This window comes from Cetorhinus maximus, chromosome 4 (genome assembly GCF_964194155.1).
Source record: "Cetorhinus maximus chromosome 4, sCetMax3.hap1.1, whole genome shotgun sequence".
NCBI lineage: Eukaryota > Metazoa > Chordata > Chondrichthyes > Lamniformes > Cetorhinidae > Cetorhinus > Cetorhinus maximus.
The window spans coordinates 141,787,202-141,811,653 of record NC_135882.1 but is presented as its reverse complement, the minus strand read 5'-3'; the positions used below and the strand labels follow the sequence as shown (position 1 = coordinate 141,811,653).

General features: G+C 41.0%; 1 protein-coding gene across 7 annotated transcripts in view; it reads right to left on the bottom strand.

The window, feature by feature from the left end:
- The window catches only part of LOC144679947 (DNA topoisomerase 1-like), a 139,088-nt gene that overhangs the window by 15,653 nt on the left and 98,983 nt on the right, over nt 1–24,452 (bottom strand). For all 7 annotated transcript variants that reach the window (XM_078540939.1, XM_078540942.1, XM_078540941.1 and 4 more), the window contains 5 exons: nt 20,336–20,523; nt 19,243–19,387; nt 14,812–14,955; nt 6,945–7,130; nt 3,645–3,713 (listed from right to left, as the gene is read on the bottom strand). In XM_078540939.1, coding sequence (XP_078397065.1) covers nt 3,645–3,713; nt 6,945–7,130; nt 14,812–14,955; nt 19,243–19,387; nt 20,336–20,523 — 732 coding nt within the window. The remainder of the gene's footprint in view (nt 1–3,644; nt 3,714–6,944; nt 7,131–14,811; nt 14,956–19,242; nt 19,388–20,335; nt 20,524–24,452) is intronic.

Genomic DNA, 24,452 nt, shown 5'->3' with positions numbered 1-24,452 from the left:
GACTCCTGGATGGTATGTTGCCTCCCTGGTGCCAGGGTCAAGGATGTCTCAGAGTGGCTACAGGACATTCTGAAGAGGGAGGATGAACAGCCAGTGATCGTGGTACACATTGGTACAAACGACATAGGTAAAAAAAGGAATGAGGTCCTAAAAGCAGAATATAGGGAGTTAGGAAGTAAGTTGAAAAGTAGGACCTCAAAGGGTACTGATCTCAGGATTACTACCAGTGCCACGTGCTAGTCAGAGTAGAAATAGGATATATCGGATGAACACGTGGCTGAAGAGATGGTGTGAGGGGGAGGGTTTCAGATTCCTGGGACATTGGGACCGGTTCTGGGGGAGGTGGGACCAGTACAAACTGGACGAGTTATACCTGGGCAGGACCAGGACTGAAGTCCTAGGGGGAATATTTGCTAGAGTGGTTGGGAGGGTTTAAATTAAAATGGCAGGGGGATGGGAACCAATGCAAGGAGTCAGAGGAGGGGGAATCAAGGATAAGAACAAAAGACAGAAAGGGGAATAAGAAAAGTGATAGTCAGAGAAATCAAGGGCAAGAATCAAACAGGGCCTCAGTGAAAAATAATGTGAATGGGACAAGTATTGTTAAAAAGACAAGCCTTAAGGCCTTGTGCCTTAACACGAGGAGCACTCGCAATAAAGTGAATGAATTAACCGCACAAACAGATGTAAACAGCTATGATATATAGTGGGGATTACGGAGACATGGCTGCAGGCTGACCAGGGATGGGAACTGAACATCCAGGGGTATTCAGTATTTAAGAAGGACAGACAAAAATGAAGAGGAGGTAGAGTTGCATTGCTGGTTAAAAGAGGAAGTTAACGCAATAGTGAGGAAAGATATTAGCTCCGACAATGTGGAATCTGTATGGGTAGAGCTGAGAAACACTAAGGGGCAAAAAACGTTACTGGGGTTGCATATAGACCCCCAAACTGTAGTGGTGATGTTGGGAACGGGATTAAACAGAAAATTAGAGGCACATGCAATAAAGGAACATCTGTAATTATGGGTGACTTTAATCTGCATACAGATTGGGCAAATCAAATTAGTAACAATACCGTAGAGGAGGAATTCCTGGAGTGTATACGGGATGGTTTTCTGGACCAGTACGTTGAGGAACCAACTAGAGAACAGGACATCTTAGACTGGGTACTGTGTAATGAGAAAGGAATAATTGGCAATCTAGTTGAGCGAGGCCTCTTGGGGATGAGCGACCATAATATGATAGAATTCTTCATCAAGATGGGGAGTGACGTAGTTGATTCTGAGATTAAGGTCCTGAACCTTAAAGGAAACTACGATGGTACGAGGCGCGAGTTGGCCATGATGGATTGGGAAAAGTTACTTAAAAGGGATGACGGTGGATAGGCAATGGCAAACATTCAAAGAGCGCATGGGTGAACTGCAACAATTGTTTATTCTTGTCTGGCGCTAAAGTAAAACAGGAAAGGTGGCCAAACCATGGCTTATAAGGGAAATTAGAGATAGTATTAGATGCAAGGAAGAGGCATACAAATCGGCCAGAAGAAAACAACAGACCTGAGGACTGGGAGCAGTTTAGAATTCAGCAAAGGAGGGCCAAGGGATTGATTAAGAAGGGGAAAATAGAGTACAAGAGTAAGCTTGCAGGAAACATAAAAACTGACTGTAAAAGTTTCTATAGGTATGTGAAGAGAAAAAGATTGGTGAAGACAAATGTAGGTCCCTTACAATCAGAAACAGGGGAATTTATAATGGGGAACAAAGAAATGGCTGACCAACTAAATACATACTTTGGTTCTGTCTTCATAAAGGAGGACACAAATAACATACCAGAAATGTTGGGGAACACAGGGTTTCGTGTGAGGGAGGAACTGAAAGAAATCAGTATTAGTAGGGAAATGGTGTTGGGGAAATTGATGGGATTGAAGGCTGATAAATCCCCAGGGCCTGATAATCTACATCCCAGAGTACTTAAGGAAGTGGCCCTAGAAATAGTGGATGCATTGGTGGTCATCTTCTGAGATTCTATAGGCTCTGGAACAGTTCCTACAGATTGGAGGGTAACTAATGTAACCCCACTATTTAAAAAGGGAGGTAGAGAGAAAACTGAATTATAGTCCAGTCAGCCTGACATCGGTAGTGGGGAAAATTCTAGAGTCCATTATAAAAGATTTAATAGCTGAGCCCTTGGAAAACGGTGGCAAAATTGGACAGTCAGGATGGATTTATGAAAGGGAAATCATGCTTGACAAATCTACTGGAATTTTTTGAGGATGTAACTAGTAGAGTTGATGAGGGGGAGCCAGTGAATGCGGTTTATTTGGGCTTTCAGACTTTTGACGAAGCCCCACATAAGAGGTTAGCGTATCAAGTTAAAGCACATGGGAATGCGGGTAGTGTATTTAGATGGTTAGAAAACTGGTTGACAAACAGGAAACAAAGAGTAGGAATAAACGGGCTTTTTTCCGAATGGCAGGCAGTGACTAGTGGGGTACCGTAGGGATCGGTGCTGGAACCCCAGCTATTCACAATATATATTAATGATTTAGATGAGGGAACTAAATGTATTATCTCCAAATTTGCAGATGACACAAAGCTGGGTGGGAGGGTGAGCTGTGAGGAGGATGCAGAGATGCCTCAGTGTGATTTGGACAAGTTGAGTGAGTGGGCAAATGCATGGCAGATGCAGTATAATGTGGATAAATGTGAGGTTCTCCACTTTGGTCGCAAAAACAGGAAGGCAGATCATCGGAATGGCTATAAATTGAGAGAGGGGAATGTGCAATGAGACCTGGGTGTCCTTGTACACCAGTCACTGAAGGCAAGCATGCAGGTGCAGCAGGCTGTAAATAAGGCAAATGGTATGTTGGCCTTCATAACGAGAGGTTTCGAGTACAGGAGCAGGGATGTCTTGCTGCAATTATACGCGGCCTTGGTGAGACCACACCTGGAATATTGTGTGCAGCTTTGGCCTCCTTATCTGAGGAAGAATGTTCTTGCTATAGAGAGAGTGCAGCAAAGGTTTACCCGATTAATTCCTGGGATGGCGGCACCGACATATGAGAAGAGATTGAGTCGGTTAGGATTATATCCGCTGGAGTTCAGAAGAATGAGGGGGGGGGGGGGGGGGGGGGCGGGGGGCGGGATCTCATAGAAACCTATAAAATGCTAACATGGCTAGGCAGGGTAGATGCAGGATGGATGTTCCCGATGGTGTGGGAGTCCAGAACCAGGGGTCACAGTTTGAGGATATGGGGTGGGCCATTTAGGTCGGAGATGAGGAGAAATTTCTTCACCCAGGGAGTAGTGAGCCTGTGGAATTCGCTACCACAGAAAGTAGTTGAGGCTAAAACATTGTATGTTTTCAAGTAGGAGTTAGATATAGCTCTTGGGGCAAAGGATACGAGGAGAAAGCGGGAGCAGGCTATTGAGTTGGATGATCAGCCATGATCATAATCAATGGCGGAGCAGGCTCAAAAGGGCCGAATGGCCTACTCCTGCTCCTATTTTCTATGTTTCTATGCTGAGTTTTTCCAGCATTTTCTGTTTATTTCAGATTCCTCTCAGCATTACTTTTATAGTTACAAGGTATAAATGCACCCTGTCAAACTCACTAATATAAATTTATCCAAACAAAACATACATTTAATCTGTCAAACAGGTCATCTGTAGGATCCTTATTTTCCATGAATAATTTCAGATTCTTGAACACCTGGGAGAAAGAAATACAAGTGACACATCACTATGGAATTGTATATGTTGTACAAACACACAAAAACAAGCACAAGAAAGAAACAAAGAACTTGCATTTAAATAGAGCCTTTCATGACTTCAGGGCATCCAAAACCATTTTACAGCCAATTTAAGTGTAGTCACTGTTGTAATGCAGGAAATGAAACAGTCAAATTGTGCACAGCTTATATCTGATTGCTGTTGTGAGACTATGGCCCAAAAATCTGCCTCTTTTATCAATAGGGCTAAGAATTAGATATTAACCAGGGCACTGGGGAGAGCTCTTTTTCCAACTATTCCATAGGATCGCACGTCCAAGGGAGATGTCAGACAAGGTCTCGGTTTAGCTTCTCATTTCACAGTCACACCTTTATCATTGCAGCTGTGAAGTGTCAATATAGATTATGTGCTCAAGATTTTGGAGTGGGGCTTGAACCCACAGACTCAAGAGGGAAGAATGTCAACTGAGCCATGGCTGATATTCTGAGGAAGTGTCTTACAGGTATAGTTATACAAAGAGGAAAGATCATGTGACTAACAGGGTATTTCATCATAATCTAGGATTAGAAACATAACCAGTGTAACTAGTGTTGTCAATAGGATTTTAGTAAAGTTCAATAAGTAGGCAAGTGAAATACTCCTATTGTGCCATTTGAACTATGAAGTACTAGTACTCAGAACCAATTATAGATATTGTTCTCCCAAATTTGGGCTCTGTTTGGACACCACTTTGAAGTATATATCATTCAGCTGGAGCAGGCTGCCTGTGGTAGAAGTAGTCAGGACTGATGCATTAAGAACACCTTACCCAATGGCTCAGACAATTTGGCTAGAGTAGCTAAGTCACACAGGCCAGGAAGTTACCAGGTATGGCCCACCCAATCTGCAATGAGTTAGAAAAGAGATGGGAGGAAAAGGAAACAAACCTTCAGGATTCTCACTTCTGATCATCATTGGGTGGACCCTGCTGGGTTTTGGATGAGGACAGAACTGGGGTCAGCTATAATGTTTCAATCCAGTGATCACCCACTGTCCAAAAATTTCAAAGCCAAATCATCTCTATACTAGCCAAAGGCTTAGACTGAAATCAAGTGGCATAAGATGGCACACACATTATTCACCGTGCCCAACTATTTTCATAATAGTAATAGTTTCAAATGTCTTTACAATTCAATCTACAGTAGAACCTGACAAAAATGTGACTATATCCAGGGAGAAATGCTGGAACACAAGTCACCGAGCTGTTGGGTCAAAGAACACAAGACCAAGGAAAGCAATTAGCCAAGGATGACTAATGTAGGATTCAAGGCTAGATATTGCAGTTTGCTCTATTTGCCTTTGGGGTAAAATCTTGCAGAATCCTACCTCAAGGGATTTAATTTACTGGATCAAGTTGACGATGGATTTTTACTGTCTGTAAAAGGAATTAGCAACTGATAGGATGAACAGTCATCTCTCCCAGATGAATGGCAAAGGAACCAAAGGCGACACGAGGAAAAGATATTTTTACACAGGCAGTGCATTCCAGACTAAGAGTGTGCTGGGATGGCGGGACTGACATACAAGGAGAGATTGAGTCAGTTAGGATTATATTCACTGGAGTTCAGAAGAATGAGGGGGTGGGAGGGGGGTGGAATCTCATAGAAACCTATAAAATTCTAACAGGACTAGATAGGATAGATGCAAGGAAGGATGTTCCCGATGGTGGGGGAGTCCAGAATCAGGGGGTCAAAGTCTGAGGATACGGGGTAGACCATTTAGGACTGAGATGAGGAGAAATTTCTTCACCGAGACAGTGGTGAGCCTGTGGAATTCGCTACCACAGAAAGTAGTTGGGGCCAAAACATTGTATGTTTTCAAGAAGGAGTTAGATATAGCCCTTGGGGCAAAAGGGGTCAAAGGATATGGGGAGAAAGCGGGAGCAGGCTATTGAGTTGGATGATCAGCCATGATCCTAATGAATGGCAGAGCAGGCTTGAAGAGCTGAATGGTCTACTCCTGCTCCTATTTTCTATGTTTTTATGTGCTGGGGCAGATTCAATTGTGGCTTTCAAAAGGGAATTTTTTTTTTCTCTTCAGATAATCAAAAGAATTGCAGGGCTACAGGGAACAGACAGGGGGTGGGACTAGCTGAGTTGCTCTTGCAGAGAATTGGCACAGACACAATAGCTCAAATAGCTTCCTTCTGTGCTGTATCCATTCTGAGTCTTGAACCAACCTTGTGTTCTGAAGGAATGTGGCCCAATTTTCCCATTCACTTATCGGAGGAACAATTCCCTTGTTACTAACCTAGTGAAAGCTATGATGTAGGCTGTGTTTTGGATTATACTTTACAGTAAGTTCACAATCTCAATTGTGATGTCTTGCAGAGGCTCAGTGCTTCAGCAGGTAACTGGTGCAATACCAAGAGATGCACATCAGAAAGATCATGGGTTTAAACTGAGAGACAATGTAGTCAATTGCAAATGCAACAGGGTAAGGAATTAAAAATAGGACTTGGAATCCTCTTTGAAGAAGGACGGACAACAAAATCCACCTACATTTCTTACTACTAATCATCTTGCAGTAACTGTACTGGGAATACACATGTACAGGTAGGGTTGTCATGCTCCACTATGATCAAGTATTCTGCTAAAACTCATGGGCCGAGATTTTCTGGCCGTGTCGTGGCTGGGACCTGCCGCGGGCAAGTCGGCACCCCAGCCAGAAGTCCATTGACTTGCTGTGGGACCAGAAGATCGCAGTGGTGGGCAGGTGTGGAAAATCCCACCGATTGTCTCGCTTGAATTAGTGTTTAGTTTGATGGGGTGGGTAGCTTGCAGGTATGTCTTGCAAGCGCTATTCTTCATGTGAGCTCAGACAAGCTTTGCCACCAACCCATGAAAACTGAGCCAGATCTCAACTGCACCCACGATTCCCATTTTCAGCAACAATCAGATAATTTCTCTTCAGCAGCTCAGATATCAAGGTCAATTTAGAAACTACACAGTAGCCCCCTCAACTCAACCTAGGCCATGGTGCTCATCAACATAGCTCAGTACTGCACATTTGACACATTGACAAGTGAATCACTCAAGGAATTTGTTCGGATTTAAACAATCATATTTTTTGGTTCGAAACAGCCATTATTGAAACAATTGAATCAGGCATGTTAAGATGATAAATGGTGTTATGTAATACACTTGAATTTCCTAACGGAAACACTCTGTACCTGTTTCTCCACTGGAACCTTGTTGTAGTATCTAATAGAGTCCTTTCCAAGGAAGTCAAATTCCACCACGCACTGCTGTCCTCCATCGTTATCATGCAATTTAATATGTTCGACACGGAGTGAGCAGCAACCAACTGTATCAGCAGTCTCTCCTTCCTCCTTCTCATTTCCAGCTCTCAACGCCAACTACAAAGCACAGAAAAATAAGCTTTTTTTCCCCCAACTCATTTCCACGATGTGGAAACTGTTAGCTAGGTTAGTATTTATTGCCCATCCCTAATTACCCTCGAGGCAGTGGTCGTGGTGGTGGTGAGCTGCCTTCTTGAACCGCAGCAGTCCCTGTGGTGTAGGTATACCCACAGTGCTGTTAGGGAGGGAATTCCAGGATTTTGACCTAGCGACAGCAAAAGAACAGTGATATATTTCCAAGTCAGGATGGTGAGTGGCTTGGATGGGTGGTGTTCCCATGTATCTGCTGCCCTTGTCCTTCTAGATGGATAGTGGTTGTGGGTTTGGAAGGTGCTGCCTTAGGAGCTTTGATGAGTTTCTGCAGTGCATCTTGTAGATGGTACACATTGCTGCCACTGTTAGTCAGTAACGCACAATCAAATGTAACCATACTGAATAAAATACAACTATCTAATCATTACACATGCATTGCAGTTTGAAGCGATTTATCCAATCTTCCATTATTGGGATGACTTGGCCCGAGTTTTGCGGCTGTAATGACGATGAAACGGTCAATGTTCACCATCATTACTGTGAAACTGACAAACTTCTGACATCTACACAGGCACAGTTAAACAACTGAACCTCAAAAGATCGCCAAGAAAAATGGTAATCTCTGGATTGCTACCAGTGGTAGTGAGAAGTGAGAGTCAGGAACAGGAAGATAGCACAGATGAATGCATGTCAGAAGAATGCGTGGCTGGAGGGGTGGTGCAGGAGGGAGGCTTTTGAGATTCTTATGGCACAATGGAGAATCAGGCTGTATACAGAAGGACCAGAGGGGAAATGATGAAACTAATAAGAAAAGCAAGGAGAGAGCATGAAAAGAGGCTGGCAGCGAACATAAAAGGGAATCCCAAGGTCTTCTAAGCATGTAAATAATAAAAGGGTGGTAAAAGTAAGAGTAGGGCCGGTTAGGGACAAAAAAGCAGACTTGCATATAGAGGCTGGAGAAATAGCGGAGTTGTTGAGCGAGTACTTTGCATCTGTCTTTACAAAGGAAGAACTTGCTACCCAGGCCAAGGTGAGAGAGGAGGTAACTGGTACACTAGAAGAATTTATAGTAGAGAGGAAGGTGTTGGAAAGACTATCTTTACTTAAAATAATTAAGGTACCAGGACTGGATGAGATGCATCTAAAGGTACTGAGGGATGGAGGAGTAGAAATTGCAGAGGCACTTGTGATAATCTTCCAGTCTTCTTTAAACACAAGGGAGGTGCCAGAGGACAGGAGAACTGCACATGTTACACCCTCGTTCAAAAAGGGGTGCAAGGATAAAGCTGGCAACTACAGGCCAGTCAGTTTGACCTCAGTGGTAGGGAAACTTCTGGAAACTATAGTACAGGATAAAATCAATAATCACTTAGACAAGTGCAAGATAATTAAGGAAAGCGAGCATGGATTCATCAAGGGAAAATCATGTTTAACTAACTTGGAGTTTTGTGGGGGTGGTAACAGAGAAGGTTGATAAAAGAAACACAATGTGGTGTATATAGATTTTCAAAAGCCATTTGATACACTGCCACACAACAGACTTGTGAGCAAAATTTTAGGTCATGGAATAAAAGGGAAAGTAGGCATTTGGATAAGAAACTAGCTGAGTGTCAGGAAACAGAGTAGTGATAAATGGTTATTTTTCAGATTGGAGGAAGGTTTGTAGTGGAGTTCCTCAGTGGTCAGTGTTGGGACCCTTGCTCTTCCGGATATACATTAATGACCTAGGCTGTGGTGTGCAGGGCATGATGTCAAAATTTGCACATGACACAAAGATCAGAAATATTGTCAACTGTGTTGGGGATAGTCTTGAACTTCAAAAGGACATAGACATGCTGGTGGACTGAGCAGACCAGTGGCAGGTGAAGTTCAATGCAGAGAAGTGTGAGGTGCGTTTTGGCAGGAAAATATAGGGTTAGACAGAATAAAATGAAGGAAGAGCCTCTAAAGAAGGTGCAGGAATAGAGAGACCTCGTTGTATACGAACATAGGTTCTTGAAGATGGCAGGGCATGTTGGGAGAGCAGTTAAAGCATACAGTATCTTAGGCTTTATTAATAGGGGCATTGAGTACAAGAGTAAAGTCATGTTGGAATTGCATAAGACACTAGCTAGGCCTCATCTGGAGTACTGCGTCCAGTTGTGGGCACCGTACTTGAGGAAGGATGTGAAGGCATTGGAGAGAGTACAGTGGAGATTCACGAGAATGATTCGTGGGATGAAGAATTGTAGCTATGAGGATAGATTGGAGAGGTTGAGACTGTTTTCCTTGGAGAAAAGGCAGCTGAGAGAAGACTTGATAGAGGTATTCAAGATCCTGAGGGGTATGGACAGGGTAAATAGTGAAGCTGGTTGCTACTCAAGAGAACATCAAGGACTAGAGGGCACAGATTCAAAATAATTGGCAGAAGGAGTAAATCTGATGTGAGAATTTTTTTTTTTTAAACCCAGGTGATTGGCGTCTGGAACAAACTTCCTGAAAGGGTGGTGGAGGCAGGTTCGATTGAAGTATTCAAAAGGGAATTGGATTACTAGCTGAAAAGAGAGAATGTGCAAGGTTATGGGGATAAGGCAGGGGAGTGGGACTAGGTGGAATGCTCTTTCAGAGAACCAGCGCAGACTCGATGGGCTGAATGGGCTCCTTCTGCATTGTAAATGTGTTGTAATACTTGGACCAGTTTTGGGGAAGGAGGGACCTGGACAAGCTAGGAAGGTTGAACCTGAACAGGGCTGGTACCAATGTCCTTGTTGTAGTTGTTATCTAAGGCTGTTGAGAGGGTTTAAACTAATTTGGTAGGGCACCAGGACACAGCAGCAGAGAGAAAAGACAAGGTGCATAGGCAACTAGGAGGGACAAAGAACAGAAGAATAGTTAGAAAGAGCAGGAAGCAATTGGAGAAAAAATATAAAGCATTCCAGCATGGTGTTGGAATGCATGTGTGTCAATGTGAGGAGTGTGACAAATAAGGTTGAGGAGCTACAGGCACAAGTTGCCATTTAGGAGGAAACCTACTTAAACGTGGGAACTAGACATTCCTGGCTCCAAATGTACTCAAGGAGGATATGGAAGGGAAAAAGAAATGAGGGGGAGGAGTTGGCAGTTTTGATCAAGGATAATACAGTTCTGCAGATGGATGATATACTTCAGGATTCAAAAACCAAATCTATTCTTTAGAGTTAAGGAACAGGAAAAAAAACTGTTAAATTGCTGGCTGTTTACTATAACCACCCACACAATGAAAATGTGATATAGAAGCAATCTGTAGGCAAATGGAAAAATAAGAGGTGTAATAATAGGTGATTTCAATTACTCTCAGACTGGGAAAAAGAGGGTAGCTCGTGAAGAATTCCTAAAATGTATGTACAAGAACTTATTAAAAAAAAATATTCTTTCATGGGAAGCGAGTATCACTGGTAAGGCCAACATTTGTTGCCCATTCCCAATTGCCCTTTAGAAGGCTGTGGTGAGCCGCCTTCTTGAACTGCTGCAGTTCATCTGATTGAGCCAGAAAGAAGTACTGACAATGAGAAATATAGTGCTGGATCATTTCCTGGGGAATGAAGTAGGGCAAAGAATGAGTTTCTATGGGAGAACATCGAGGTGACAGTGATCATAATATAATTAGGGTTTAACATATTTATGAAAAAGGGGCAAAGAAAAAATCCAAGTGAAAATGTCCAACTGGAAGAGAGCCAATTTGAGAAGAATGATTTCAGAATGCTCAGGATAAGTATATTCCTACGATAAAGAAAAATTCTAAAAGGAGGACCCACCATCCATGGTTAACTAAAGTTAAGGAAAGCATCAAACTTAAGGTAAAAGCATATAACTGTGAAAAGATGAATGGCAGGTCAGATGATTGGTCAGAAAATAAAGAGCAGAGAATGATTAAAAGATTAATCAGGAGAAAGAAATTGGAGAGAAGCTAGCTAAAAATGTAAAAACTGATAGCAAGAGATTCTACAGGTACTTGAAAATGAAAAAAGTAAAGTGAGTGTTGGTTCTTTGGAGAGGGACAATGGGGAGTTAATAGGAGATAATAAGGAAATGGCACAAGAACTAATATTTTGCTCATGTCCTCACTATAGAGGATATAAAAAACATTACAGTAATATCTGTAAATCAGGAGGTGGAAGGGAGAGGGAAACTTTGTGAAATTACAACCACTAGGGAAGTGTTACTGAGCAAAATAACAGCAATGTGGGCTGACAAGTCTCTGGATCTTGATGGACTTCATTCGAGGGTCTTAAAAGAGGTGGCTAATGAGGTAGTTGATGCGTCGGTGTTAATTTTCCAAATTTCCCTAGATTCTGGCAAGGTTCCATCAGACTAGAAAGTAGCAAACATAACCCATAACATAATTCAAGGGAGGGAGGGAAAGAGGCAGAAAGCAGGAAACTATAGGCCAATTAGCTTGATGTCTGTCATGGGGAAGGTGTTAGAATCGATCATTGAGGTGGTAATAGCTGGGCACTTAGAGAAACTCAAGGTAATCGGGAAGAGTCAGCATGGTTTTGTGAAAGGGAAATCATGTTTAACCAATTTATTGGAGTTGTTTGAAGGAGTAACATGTGATGTGGATAAAAGGGGAGCCTGTAAACATGTTGTCCTTGGATTTCCAGAAAGCATTTGATATAGGTGCCACATCAAAGGTTATTGTGGAAAATAAAAGCTCATGGTGTAGGGGTGACATATTAGCATGGATAGAAGATTGGCTTGCTGGCGAGGAGCAGAGAGTACGCATAAAATCTTTTTTTGATTGGCAGGATGCGATGAGTGGAGTCCCGCAGGGGTCTGTGCTGGGGCCTCAAATTTTACAATTTATATCAATGGCTTGGATAAGGGGAGTGAAGGCATGATAGCTAAATTTGCAGATGACAGAGATAGGTAGGAACGTATGTTGTGAACAGGACATAAGGAGGTGGCAGATGGATATAGGTAGGTTGAATGAGTGGGCAAAAATCTGGCAGATGGAGTATAATGTGGGAAAAAATGTGAAGTCGTTCACTTTAGCAGGAAGAATGAAAAAGCGGAGTATTACTTAAACAGAGAACTGCATAATTCCAAGCTGCAGACGGATCTAGGTGTTCTGGCGCATGTCACAAAAAGTCAGTACGCTGGTACAGCAAGTAATTAAGGCGGCTAATGGAATGCTATCCTTTATTACAAGAGGAATTGAACATAAAAGTAAGGATGTTATGCTTCAGTTATATAGGTCATTGGTGAGACCCCATCTCGAAAACTGCCTTCAGTTTTGATCTCCTTATTTAAAGGAAGGATATAAATGCATTGGAGACGGTTCAGAGGAGATTTACTAGATTGATAACTGGAATGAGCAGGTTGTCTTTTGAAGAAAGGTCAGACAGACTGGGCTTGTTTCCACTAGAGTGTCGAAGAGGGAGGGGTGAATTGATTGAATTATCTAAGATCTTGAATGATATTGACAAGGTGGACGTGGAAAGGATGTTTCCTCTTGTCGGAGTGTCCAGAATTAGGGGGCATTGTTTTAAAATTAGGGGTTGCCCTTATAGGGCAGAGATGAGGAGAACATTTTTCTGAGGCTTGTACAACTTTGGAACTCTGTATCAGAAGGCGGTGGAGGCGGGGTCATTGATTATTTTTAAGGCAGAGGTAGATAGATTCTTACAACAAAAAACTACTGCGGATGCTGGAAATCCAAAACAAAAACAGAATTACCTGGAAAAACTCAGTAGGTCTGGCAGCATCGGCGGAGAAGCAAAGTGTTGACATTTCGAGTCCTCATGAGCCTTCAGCAGAACTGAAGGGTCATGAGGACTCGAAACGTCAACTCTTTTCTCCACCGATGCTGCCAGACCTGCTGAGTTTTTCCAGGTAATTCTGTTTTTGTTGTAGATAGATTCTTCTTGGGCAAAGGAATCAAAGGCTATTGAGGGAAATCAGCCATAATCTTACTGAATGGCAGAGCAGGCTCAAGGGGCCAAATGGCCTACTTCTGCTCCTATTTTGTATGTTTGTAAGAAATCTAGCACAGGTGGACTACTAACATTGCCCAAGAAAACAGTAAATGAGCAATGGCAGACCTTCAAGGCAGAAATAGCTCAGACATGAAAGCTCAGACAGCCTGGAGTGCAGCTCTAACAACACTCAAGAAGCTTGACAACATCCAGGACAAAGCAGTGTGATTGTTTGTGGATGGGGTGCCACTCACTCCTTCCACTACTGACACATAGTATACCATCTACAAGATGCACTGCATGAACTCACCAAGGCTCCTTAGACAGTACCTTTCAAAACCATGACCGCTACCATCCAGAAGGACAAACACAGAAGACACATGGGAGCACCACCACATGGGAGTTCCTCTCCAAGCCACTCATAATCCTGACTTGGAAATGTATCACCATTCCTTCATTGTCACTGGATCAAAATCCTGGAACTCCCTCCCTAACAGCACTGTGGGTCTACTTCCACTACATGGACTGCAGCGGTTCAAGGCAGCAGCTCACCACCACCTTTTCAAGGCCAACTGGGGGTCAGCAATAAATTCTGGCCTGACCAGCAATGCCCACATCCCATAAATTAATTAAAAAAAACATAAACCCTGCCTATTTTCATAAGGGGCAAGGATAGGGCATCCAAAGCTAGAGCTCCCTGGATGACAAAACAAAGATATATTACAATACAACTGAAAAATGAGACAAATAGAGCAGAAAACCAGGTAGAATACATAGTGATGGGAGGGAATTAAAAATGGCAACAAGGAGGGCAAAGAAAATCATAAAAAGTCAAAAGGATAATTAAAGGAATGAATAGGGCCAAAAAAGGAAAACTTTTGGAGACAGTGGGCATAATTGAGGTACTGAATACGTACTTTATTTGTTTTCACAAAAGAGCAAGTTCTCCTGTGGAGAAGTCCATATGAACATCTACTGCACTACATCGAACAACCTTGTTACCTCAAGGAATTCAAATCAAGTTTTAGAATGATTATCCTTCAACAAACCTATGCTGGCTCTCCTTGATTAACCTGTGCCTGCCCAGAAGGTGCTTTATTTTGTCCCCAGTAATGGTATCCAATAACCTTCTTGCCACCAATGCTAGGCTGACTTCCTCGTTTATCCTTCTCCTCTTTCTTAAACTGAGGTATAACATTAGTAAACCTCTAGTCCTCTGGCAATACTCCTGTATCCCACATTTCCCAGACTGGATCCAGGTTGTAGCTAATAAGTCTGCTATTTCTACCGTTGTTTATTTCAACCAACTAGGACATATTCCATTTGCATCAAGTGACTTACCAACTTTCAGTAATGCAACTCTTTAGTATGACTTCTCCATCTATTACTATCTTGTCCGTAATTCCTATCTCCTCTTAAGTGTAACCTTCACATCGGTACGCTTTCTTTGTGAAGACTGATGCAAAGTACTCATTTAATTCTTCAACTATGCCCTCTGCCTCTACAAGAAGGCTTCCCTTTGGATACTTAATAAGCCCAACTTTTTCCCTAGCTAATTGCTTACACTTTTATACAATGTTCATGCTCTATGTAAGAAAGGGTCAAATGGCCTTCCCGAGTATCTTGCTTTCTTATGAAAAGTTCACATGCATTGATTTCATTCACCTTGAACCATACAAAACAAAAACACAAATACTAAAACATTATACTTTGTCAATGAAATAGAGTGCCACTGCTCGTTGTCGTGATTTCATTTCCCTAGATTTCCAGTCTATATGATACTGACTCCGGATTGCATCAATCTTGTCCTTCAGGCGCCGGGCTACTTCATATTTTTGCCAGTCCTTCTCACCCTGAAACCATTAATAGACAACATTACAAAGTTTGTCCTGTTTATCAGTTAATTACTGGATATACCATTTCATTGAAACCATTTTCTTTTACTGTGCAGTGCAGAGCACCTTGCCCTCCACACCTTAATGGCTGTTGTGAAACTGAACCAAATAGATATTCTCAAATTCCATCTCAAATTAATGTGGAGTTAGCTAATCTCAACCACGATTCTACAAGGATGCTATAATCAGTGTCGGGATCCCTATGCTATAGCGATGAGGGTGGTGGGATGGGGGAGAAAAACAGCTAACCTCTACTCCTCTTCATGGTTATCCAGAGATTCTGACTCAAAAACATGCATGCAAGAACATTTGTCATGAAGAGATATTAATGTCTATAATTATTATTGGAATTATTAAATTAGACACAGACCCTACCACACGTCCATGTGTATGTCCGTGTGTGTGGCTTAATTGCATTAAAGCCAACTAGTCTGGCTGCTTTGATGTATAGTAGTTTGAGATTTTAATTAGATAAACGTAAGGAATAGAAGGTAAAGAGTACAATTTGCATTTGTTGAATAAACCAATCAAAAGAATAGGTAAAATCTTGCACCTAGCTGGGAGATACAAAGCAACGTGTTTATATTTATTAATAAAATTAGTGGAATGAAAGGATTATTGTTAGGAGAGGTAAAATTTAAAAAACCTAGTAATACAATGGAAAATTTACATTCAGAGGGGAAGCTAGGTATAATAGAAAGGAGTTTGCATGTATAGGGCAGAGGCATTTAAGATCTGACTAGCCTGTAAGCCTAGGACTGTGTTTGCAAATGAACCAAATTCAAAGGAACCTCATTTTGAGTTTGTAAGATCAAATGTGTTTTGCCTGGTGTCTGTTTAAAGTCACTGGGTTATTGTTGCCTTAGTGAAGGTTTACCTGGGAGTGATTAATTTGGGGATTTGTTTAAAAGTTATTATGGTAGTAATTTGTAGATGTGTGCATGTGTTTAAATCTATTGTTAAATTAATAAATGTTTAATTTATTTTTATATAAAAACCTCGAGGCTTGGTGGTTTTATTACTGAATTCAGAGCTGCATCTCAAACATACCGATTGAAAATATAGGTTATGACACTTGTTCAAGTTTCCCTCTGGGATTTAAACAACTCAGCCTTTACCAATTGCTGTGTCATGGCACATTAGATGAGGAAGAATCAGGCTTTGATTCGATGCCCCCAATGGTCAAAAGCCACAGAAATAGTCTGGAGTCACATAAGAAGGCTGTTATTTCTAGAAGGCGACACCCCCCACCATGCATCAGCATCATCAGAAGAAACACTGATTGGCAATTGCTGTTCCTAAATTGCGTTTCCCCACCACTTTCCAACATGTTGGTAACTGCAAGGGGACAGAAGAATTTTTAGAAGTTTTAATATCATGGAGGGGTCTGGACAGAATAGATAGGGAGAAACCGTTCCCGCTTGTAAACAGATCGAGAACCAGAGAGCACAGTTTTGAAGTGTTTTGCAAAAGAAGAAATTGCAAGGTGAGAAAAAAACTTTTTCACACAGCTAGTAGTTATGGTTTGGAATGCACTGCCTGGAAGTGTGGTGGAGGCAGGTTCGATTGAGGCATTCAAGGGGGCATTGGATGGTTATTTAAATAGAAACAACATGCAGGGTTATGGGGAAAAGGCAGGAGATTGGCATTAAGTTAAAATGCTCAGAGAGCCAATGTAGACACGATGGGCTGAATGGCCTCCTTTTGTACTGTAACAATTCTGTGCATTTGAAAATTTGAACATGGGGAGAATATGAATGCAGTTTGAATTCTCAAATAAAGCAGCAGCAAAGGATGGGAAGGAAGATGTGTCCCACTGCAAGACTTACCCACTTTTGCTTACTTAATCAGATCTGTACCCAGACACAATGACATCTGTAACCTTTATGCTCTGCATTATTTTCTCTATGTTATGGTAACCATCAGTAGTGCAGTATGTTCTACAGAAAAGCCAACATTTAGTGAATGTTTAACACTAGCATTATTCATACAGGAGCCATCCAACATCTGATGCATGGTATTCCCACAAATCAACAAACAAATGCCAATGGCTCAGATAACAACATTAGTCATCTGAATTAACTACAAGCACAACTAACAAACCCACTGAAGATTTATACCTGAAGCGCTAATATTTTTCCTTATTTAGCTTCCTGACTAACTGTTTCCTGTCAATGAGTTGCTGATATTTGGTAGAGTGCGGTGGAAGATAGTCCAAAAGTTAGCACTGGGGTTTGGCATTGTTCTTGCTGTTTAGGACAATGTTAAGATGCAAGGTTTTGGTAGCAATGGGTTGATAAGTATGTAAGTGATGTTCACCTGAATATGAAAGATGTGATAAAATTTAAAATGATCAAATAGAGCAATGGTGCAATTCTGGTGGGGCATTTACACTTCTGACCCTCGAGTGACCTTCTGCTCTATGTACCAGGCTCCATCTGCCCCAGCTGTGATATAATTTGCAACGTGGGATTAAGTACTTTCCTGTTCTTAATCTGCAATTAAAAGCAGCTAAATAATCTAATTTCAGATGTGGTTCTCTTCACTTCCATACTCCAAGCTAAAGGGTCCTATTAAAATAGGAACTTATAAACAGAACCACTGGTTCTTTAATTTATTTAACCACGCTCTTCCCATGTGGGGATGCATGTTCTCTAAATGCTGATGGCTACATGATTGAAATCAGCACCTGTGTGAGAATCACAGATTCTGCATTCCAACACTGACAAACGGCATTAGGGCATCCAAAAATTAAGTGAACGACAATGGTTTAGAACATTTGTAAGCTACACCTAGTGGAGTAACTTTATTGGACTTGTTTACATAAACTCATTGCAAATAGGGGACTGACCATTGTTAAAGTGAAATAAATGAGGCAATGTGCTTAAAGATGACTGCAGAACTCTTTAGATTGGAATACTTAAATAAGTGTTTTTTTATAGAAGCAGCAGTCTGGTACTATGACCAATTGATCACAGACTATGCAGTGAATACAAATGTTTTATTTGACCAAAGGTTCTCATAGCCCACTCTGACTATCTTCAGGTAACCAAACGCTCATTTTTATACATTTATGCTTAGCAGATCAGGAGTAAAAATCCTGATTGATTCTAATCCTCCCATTATCCAGGACCTACTGCCACACCATGCAAAAAAAAAGTTTATTTTAAATTAATTCTCAGGATCTCTGTGATACTGGCAACATTAAATTTATTGCCCATCCACAGTTGCCCTGAGAAAGTGATCAGCCTTTTCTATTGAATGTCATAGTCCGAGTAATGGTATTAATATGGAAATCCATGGGATGAAGGGATGGTACTTTATTTGAAGGGAACATCACAACTGTATTCTGATCCTGTCCTTGTTCTATTCCAGATAGCCATTTGATAAAGGATGGTACTGGAACCAATCTTCACTCAGTCTTATACTTATTTAGAGAGTGAAACATTATAAGGATACATCTTCTCACTTAACCACACCAGAGTTTCAGTCATCGTCTCTTTTTATGTGTTCAAGTGCAACCCCAATCAATGCCCTCCACCTGCATATAATTAAACACATTCAATATACAATTAAGTGTCCTCACCAAATGTTCTCACATGCACTTCCAGCAGGGATAGCTCAGCACTGACCAGAGATTATCTGTGTGGCTCAGCTACATTCCTTTTTTTAAATTGTAGGGTCAAGGTTCATAGTTGAGGCTTTTAGCAGCGTTGAATAAGAGGTGACAAATCGGAATTTTATATCACAAGTATCTGCTTAATCTTATTCCCCAACCCTCTTTCAAGTTTTTCTTCTCAGATATTTATGCACTCCCTTCCTTTTGAAAAGCTATTGTGTATTCTGCTTCCACAACTGTTCTTATTAAGGCAACTGGATTCCCTAACCACCCTTTAATAAAAGAAATTCTCCAAACCTAGTTATTCTGTGCCCTCTAGTTACTAACTTATTAGCCACTTCACTTCACCCCACCCATTCACCATGTCAAAAATTCTCAATCTGAAATAATTCTATCAAAACTTCTCATGAAGAGACTCCCAACCTACAAGACTAGGTTAAATAAAGTGGCAGTTGGTTATATGCCATTAAGAATGTATTTGAAAGCCTAAAGGCTGTGTCAGGAAGATAAGATGAAGGTAGAGTGTTCTACAAATTTGTGGTCCTAAGAACAAGAGTAAGATGGTGTGGTAAATCTTATGCTTATTAAAACAAGAAAAAAATTATAGCCAATAAGGCTATACCTACCTTAAGTTTGGAACTTGGGTTGAGCATGATGTACTTAAGGAGTCCCTGGACATTTTCTGTCCAAGATGCCAGCCAGGTTACTTTATTATCAAAACGTACCTCCTTCCACTGGTGATTTTCTGGAGGCTCTGGAATCTTGGAATCCCTGAATAAAATAAGCTTATTTTAGAAAAACAAAGACAAAGACACACAATAAATCTGAACAGGTTAGGCTAGCTCAAGTTGTATTTGTGAGCTAGGCCATTCAATGATAGCTCAGCAATCCAGTTAGTGTACAGAGGTGAAAGGCAGCCCCCTGCATTGTACTCAGGACATACAGGTATTCTGAGTTCTGACATATTGAGAGCCTTTTGCTATAAAAAATCTTTTAGTGCCTGGCTGCTTTGACAGAGCTGTAACTGATTGTCTATGGAACAGGGTTACACTGCATGACTATTTATGCAGGCCATTGGTTCTGAAAATGTATGTGGCACCAATCCTAGCATTTACACTATCGGGAATCTACCTGTCCCAAGCTGCCGTGAAATCCAGCTTTAAGCTGGCAAGTCATCCGACCCACCAGAAACTTAGCAATTTGACTCCGTGTTCACCTTTGCAAGGGTATTAAATTTAAGTGCCAACTTAATGATGATACTTGATCTCACTATTTATGATTGACACTTCCTGCTGGGAGCATGTGGTTAGTGGAATTACCTTGATACAAGGAAGGAAGGGAGGAAAAAGAAATTAAGACTGGGAAAACTCCCATAAATCTGGGCTAAAATTAAACCAGTCTGAAGTGAAGCAACCAGTGTTTCACCGAATTCCAAAGCCTTTCATTGTATCACAAAGAAAGGTGATAAGGGTAGCTTTTTGCTTCAAATAAAATAGCAAGTGCAGTAGAAAGTTCCCTGCCAATCTCTTCAAATATAAGCAATTGTTACAAGAAGTTCAGCCATAAACGTATTGAGGAAAAAAAGAAAATGGTCCAGATTCATGATTAAATCAGAGAAGAGGGAAACAAGATGGAAAGACAAAAATGCGAGGAACTAATTGACAGGGCTGGGTTGATTCTCTACTGGTATTCCTTTCATTCACCATGTAAACTGCTTACTTGCTGCAGTTGATAATGACATCTTCTGGCATGATCCTTTTCTTTAGTTTTCCCATCTTTGGATGGTCGCCACGTCCACGAAACAGCCCTGGTGGCTCTATTTTGAAGTTGGCAATTCTCTCTCGATGTCCATCCATTACACAGTAGCCATAAATCTCAGTGATTGCATCTTGCTCTAACTTAAGTTTCTGTAGGAAAAGACTGGATTTTCACTAGACAGTTTAAGTTTGTTTCCACCCATTTTATTCCCTCCTCCTATGTGGGTATGGGTGCATAGGCACCTTCCTGAATTTCCTTTCTCTAGGAGATCAGACAGCAAGTATTACCAGAGTATTTGAATGTGGACATGCCCTGACTCTCTAGGCCTCCACTTTCAAGTAGGCAGCATTCACAGCAAGATCGTTTTTCAGTTTTGTAGGCCTGGGATGCCAAGGTGAATTGTAGTATCCCAAATTGTAGCCTCAGAGCTTGATTAACAAACTTGGAATTGTTTCACTTGCTTTTCATGTTTTTAGATAGATTTTTAAATCTGTACAGAATATTTAATTTCTGCTTCCTCCCTTCTGAGCAATCTACCATGAATTTAGTCTGCTTTCCTTCATCAACTTTAGGAAAAGGAACTCAACCTAAAATGCCAGCTTGCCTTTTCTAATGCCACTGCAACACGTATTCCCAAATTTTTAGTATTGATCGTTTGGTCCTGGTTTTGAAAGGAGCAAGGGCACCTGGAGAGTTGAGGCATGTTCTGTTAACATCAGCAGGGCTTCACTTGAATAAAATTTCTCCGAGTCCCTGCCCAATAGCTACCCAGAAACATTACCCTCGAGTTTGTTCCACACCAAACATGACATCTTCCCTGTTCTCTAAGTCTTTAAGTCTCTTCAATATAGAATCTGAAGGGTTGTGGAACCAAGGCAGGAAAATGGGAGTCAAGATACAGATTGGCCATGATCTAATTGATTGACTGTATGGTCTACTCCGGTTCCTATTTTCTTCTATCGATTAGATCATGGCTGATCTAGATCAACTCCATTTACCAACCTTGGTTCCACATCCCTCAACAGATTTAATAACAGCTTTGAAATGTCCAATTGATGACTCAATATGTTTTTGGCAGAAGGCAGTTCCAGATTTCCACTGCCCCACCATACAACAAGATCATGACTGATCTGCTCATGTTTCGAGTTCTACATTTCCATTTACCCTCGATAACCTTTGATTCCCTTGTAAACAACAATCTACCGCTGCCTTAGAAGGCAGTGGAAGCAGGGTCACTGAATATTTTTAAGGCTGAGTTCCAAAGTTGCACAACCCTCAGAAAAAATTTCTCCTCATCTCTGTCCTACAAGGGCAACCCCTAATTTTAAAACAGTGCCCCTACTTCTGAACTCACCCACAAGAGGAAACATCCTAGCCACTTCCACCTTGTCAAGACCATTCAGGATCTCATACTTCAATCAAGTCACCCCTCGCTCTTCTAAACTCCAGTGAAAACAAATCGTCTGTCCAACCTATCCTTATAAGAAAACCTGCTCCCTTAACTTCTTTATAGTTAATCATGGACGGTAGGTCCTCCCCTTAGAATTATTCCTTATAATGAGAATATACTTATTCTGAGTATTCTGAAAAATCTCCTTAAATATCTGCCGCTGCTTCTCCATTGATCTATCCCTTAGCCAAATATGCCAGTTTACTTCAGCTAGCTCAGCTTTCATGTCCACATAGCTGCCCTTATTTAAGTTTAAAATACTAGTCTTAGACCCACTCTTCTCCCTTTCATACTGGATGTAAAAGTCAAATCATACTGTGGTCACTGCTACCTAGGGATGCCTTTACCCCGAGGTCATTAATTAAATCCGTCATATTACACAATACTGCGTCTAACATAACCTGCTCTCTGGTTGGTTCCAGAACGTGCTGCACTAAGAAAGTATCTTGAGAGCATTCTATGAACTCCTCATCCAGGCTACTACTGCCAATCTGATTTTCTAGTTTATATGTAGATCAAAGTCACCCATGATTTTTGCTGTCCTTTTAGCACAAGCACCCAATACTTTTTTTGTGTACTTTGTTCTACTTTGTGGTTACTTTTAGGGGGCTTGTAGATCAATCCCACTAGTGACTTCTTTCCCCTAATATTCCTTATTTCCACTCAAACCGATTCTACATCCTGATCTCCTGAACCAAGGTCATCTCTAACTATTGCACAAATGCTGTCCTTAATCAACAGTGCTATCCCTCCACCTTTACCTAGCTTCCTATTCTTCTTGACGGTCATATACTCCTCCATATTTAGGACACAAGCCTTGCCTTGTCATCCCGCAGCCACATCTCTATAATGTGTCAGAAAGATATAATGTCCATAATGTTATTGGAATTTATTGTAAAATAGAGTCTGTGTCTATGTGTGTGAAACTTAATTGAATTAGAGGCAGCTAGTCTGAGTGCTTTGATGTAAGAAGAGAAGTTAGGTTTGAAATGTTAATTAGGTAAACTGGGGAAGTTTTAGAATGTGAAGTGTAAAGGGTACAATTTGCATTTTTAAACAAACTAGTGTACCTTGAATTCATAAGTGGGGGTGTAATGTATACCTAGCCAGCAGAAATAGTAAGAAATAGTGCGTTTATTTTCCCCAAAGATTATTGGTAAAACTTAGTGCTATGAGAGATTTTTATTATCAGGAAGGTAAAGTCCAAAGACATAGTGAAACAATGAGCATTTGCACTCAAAGGGGAAAATGTGTAAAGGAGTAAAGGTTGTGTGTGAGGGAAGGCAGTCTAAGATTCAACAAGTGTGAAACGCCTTCAGCCTGTATGTACTAAACAGCTGCCTTCAGGGACTGAAGTTAAGAGAACTCGCTTTGAAGTAGACTGTTCAGGGTATCGTTTACTTTGCCTGGGTCCTTTAAAAGTATGTGTCTTACTGTTGCCTTAACAAAAATGTTAACTGGGAATCAGATTAAGTAGGGGATTTAGAAGTTATCATAGTGGTAATTTGCATGTATTTGAAGTCATTTCTTCTATTAATAAATGTTTAACCAAGTTTTGTAAAAATCTGTAAGACTTGGTGGTCTTATTACTATTGAATTCAAGGCACGCACCTCGAAATTTATACAAATTGCAAAACAAGTTGTGGCAATTGTTTCAAGTTTCTGTTTGGGATTTGAACAACTCAGCATTTACCATCGGTTGTGCCATAACAAATGGGTATCAGATCATAGTTATTTACTTCAATGTGCGTTATCAATTCATTTACTTTGTTATGAATGCTACGCGCAGATTCAGAGCCTTTAGTTTTGTCTTTTTGTTATCTTTGTGACATCTAGATGGTAGGGGTCATGCATTTGGGAGGTGCTGTCTAAGGAGGCCTACCGTACCAAATTCTTTAATCTTCCTACAGACATCAATTAGATCACATCACCTACTTTCAAAGACACACAATTCTAATCTATCCTCATAACTTAACACTCTTAACCCTGGTATCACAGTGATGAATCTGGACTGATCCCCTCCAAGCTCAAAATATCCTGTGAGATGCAGAACTAAATGCAATACTTCAGCTGCAGTCTAACCAGAGCATTATACAACTGTAGTATAATCTATTTGTATTCTTGCCCCCTTAAAATGGTTAAAATTCTATTGCTTTTAATTTTTTTTTCTGTAATTGTCCGCTGGTTTTAGTCCATGGACCCCTAAATCTTTTCGCTCCTCCATAGTTTCTAACTTCTCACCCTTTAGAAAGTACACTGATCAATCTTGGATCAAAAGTGGATGACTTCATGCTTCTCCATATTAAACTCAATCTTCAACATTTTTGCCCAACTTTAATCCATTGGCGTCCCTTTGCACTTTCTGCTCCCATCTACACTTTGTACTGTGTCATGTTAAACTTGTGTCTTTGGCAGATTTGGATATTAGATCTCTGTTCCTTCATCCAAGCCTTTGGTAGCTATAGTGAAAAGCTGAGTCCCCAGTATAGAGTTGTGGGTGACACCACTAGTCACATTGTGACAACTGGAGTACAAGTCTATTACATATATATTCCAACTCTGTCTCCTACCTCCTAACCAATTCATTGTGTGTGTCAATAAGCTGACTCCAATTCCATACACTTTCAC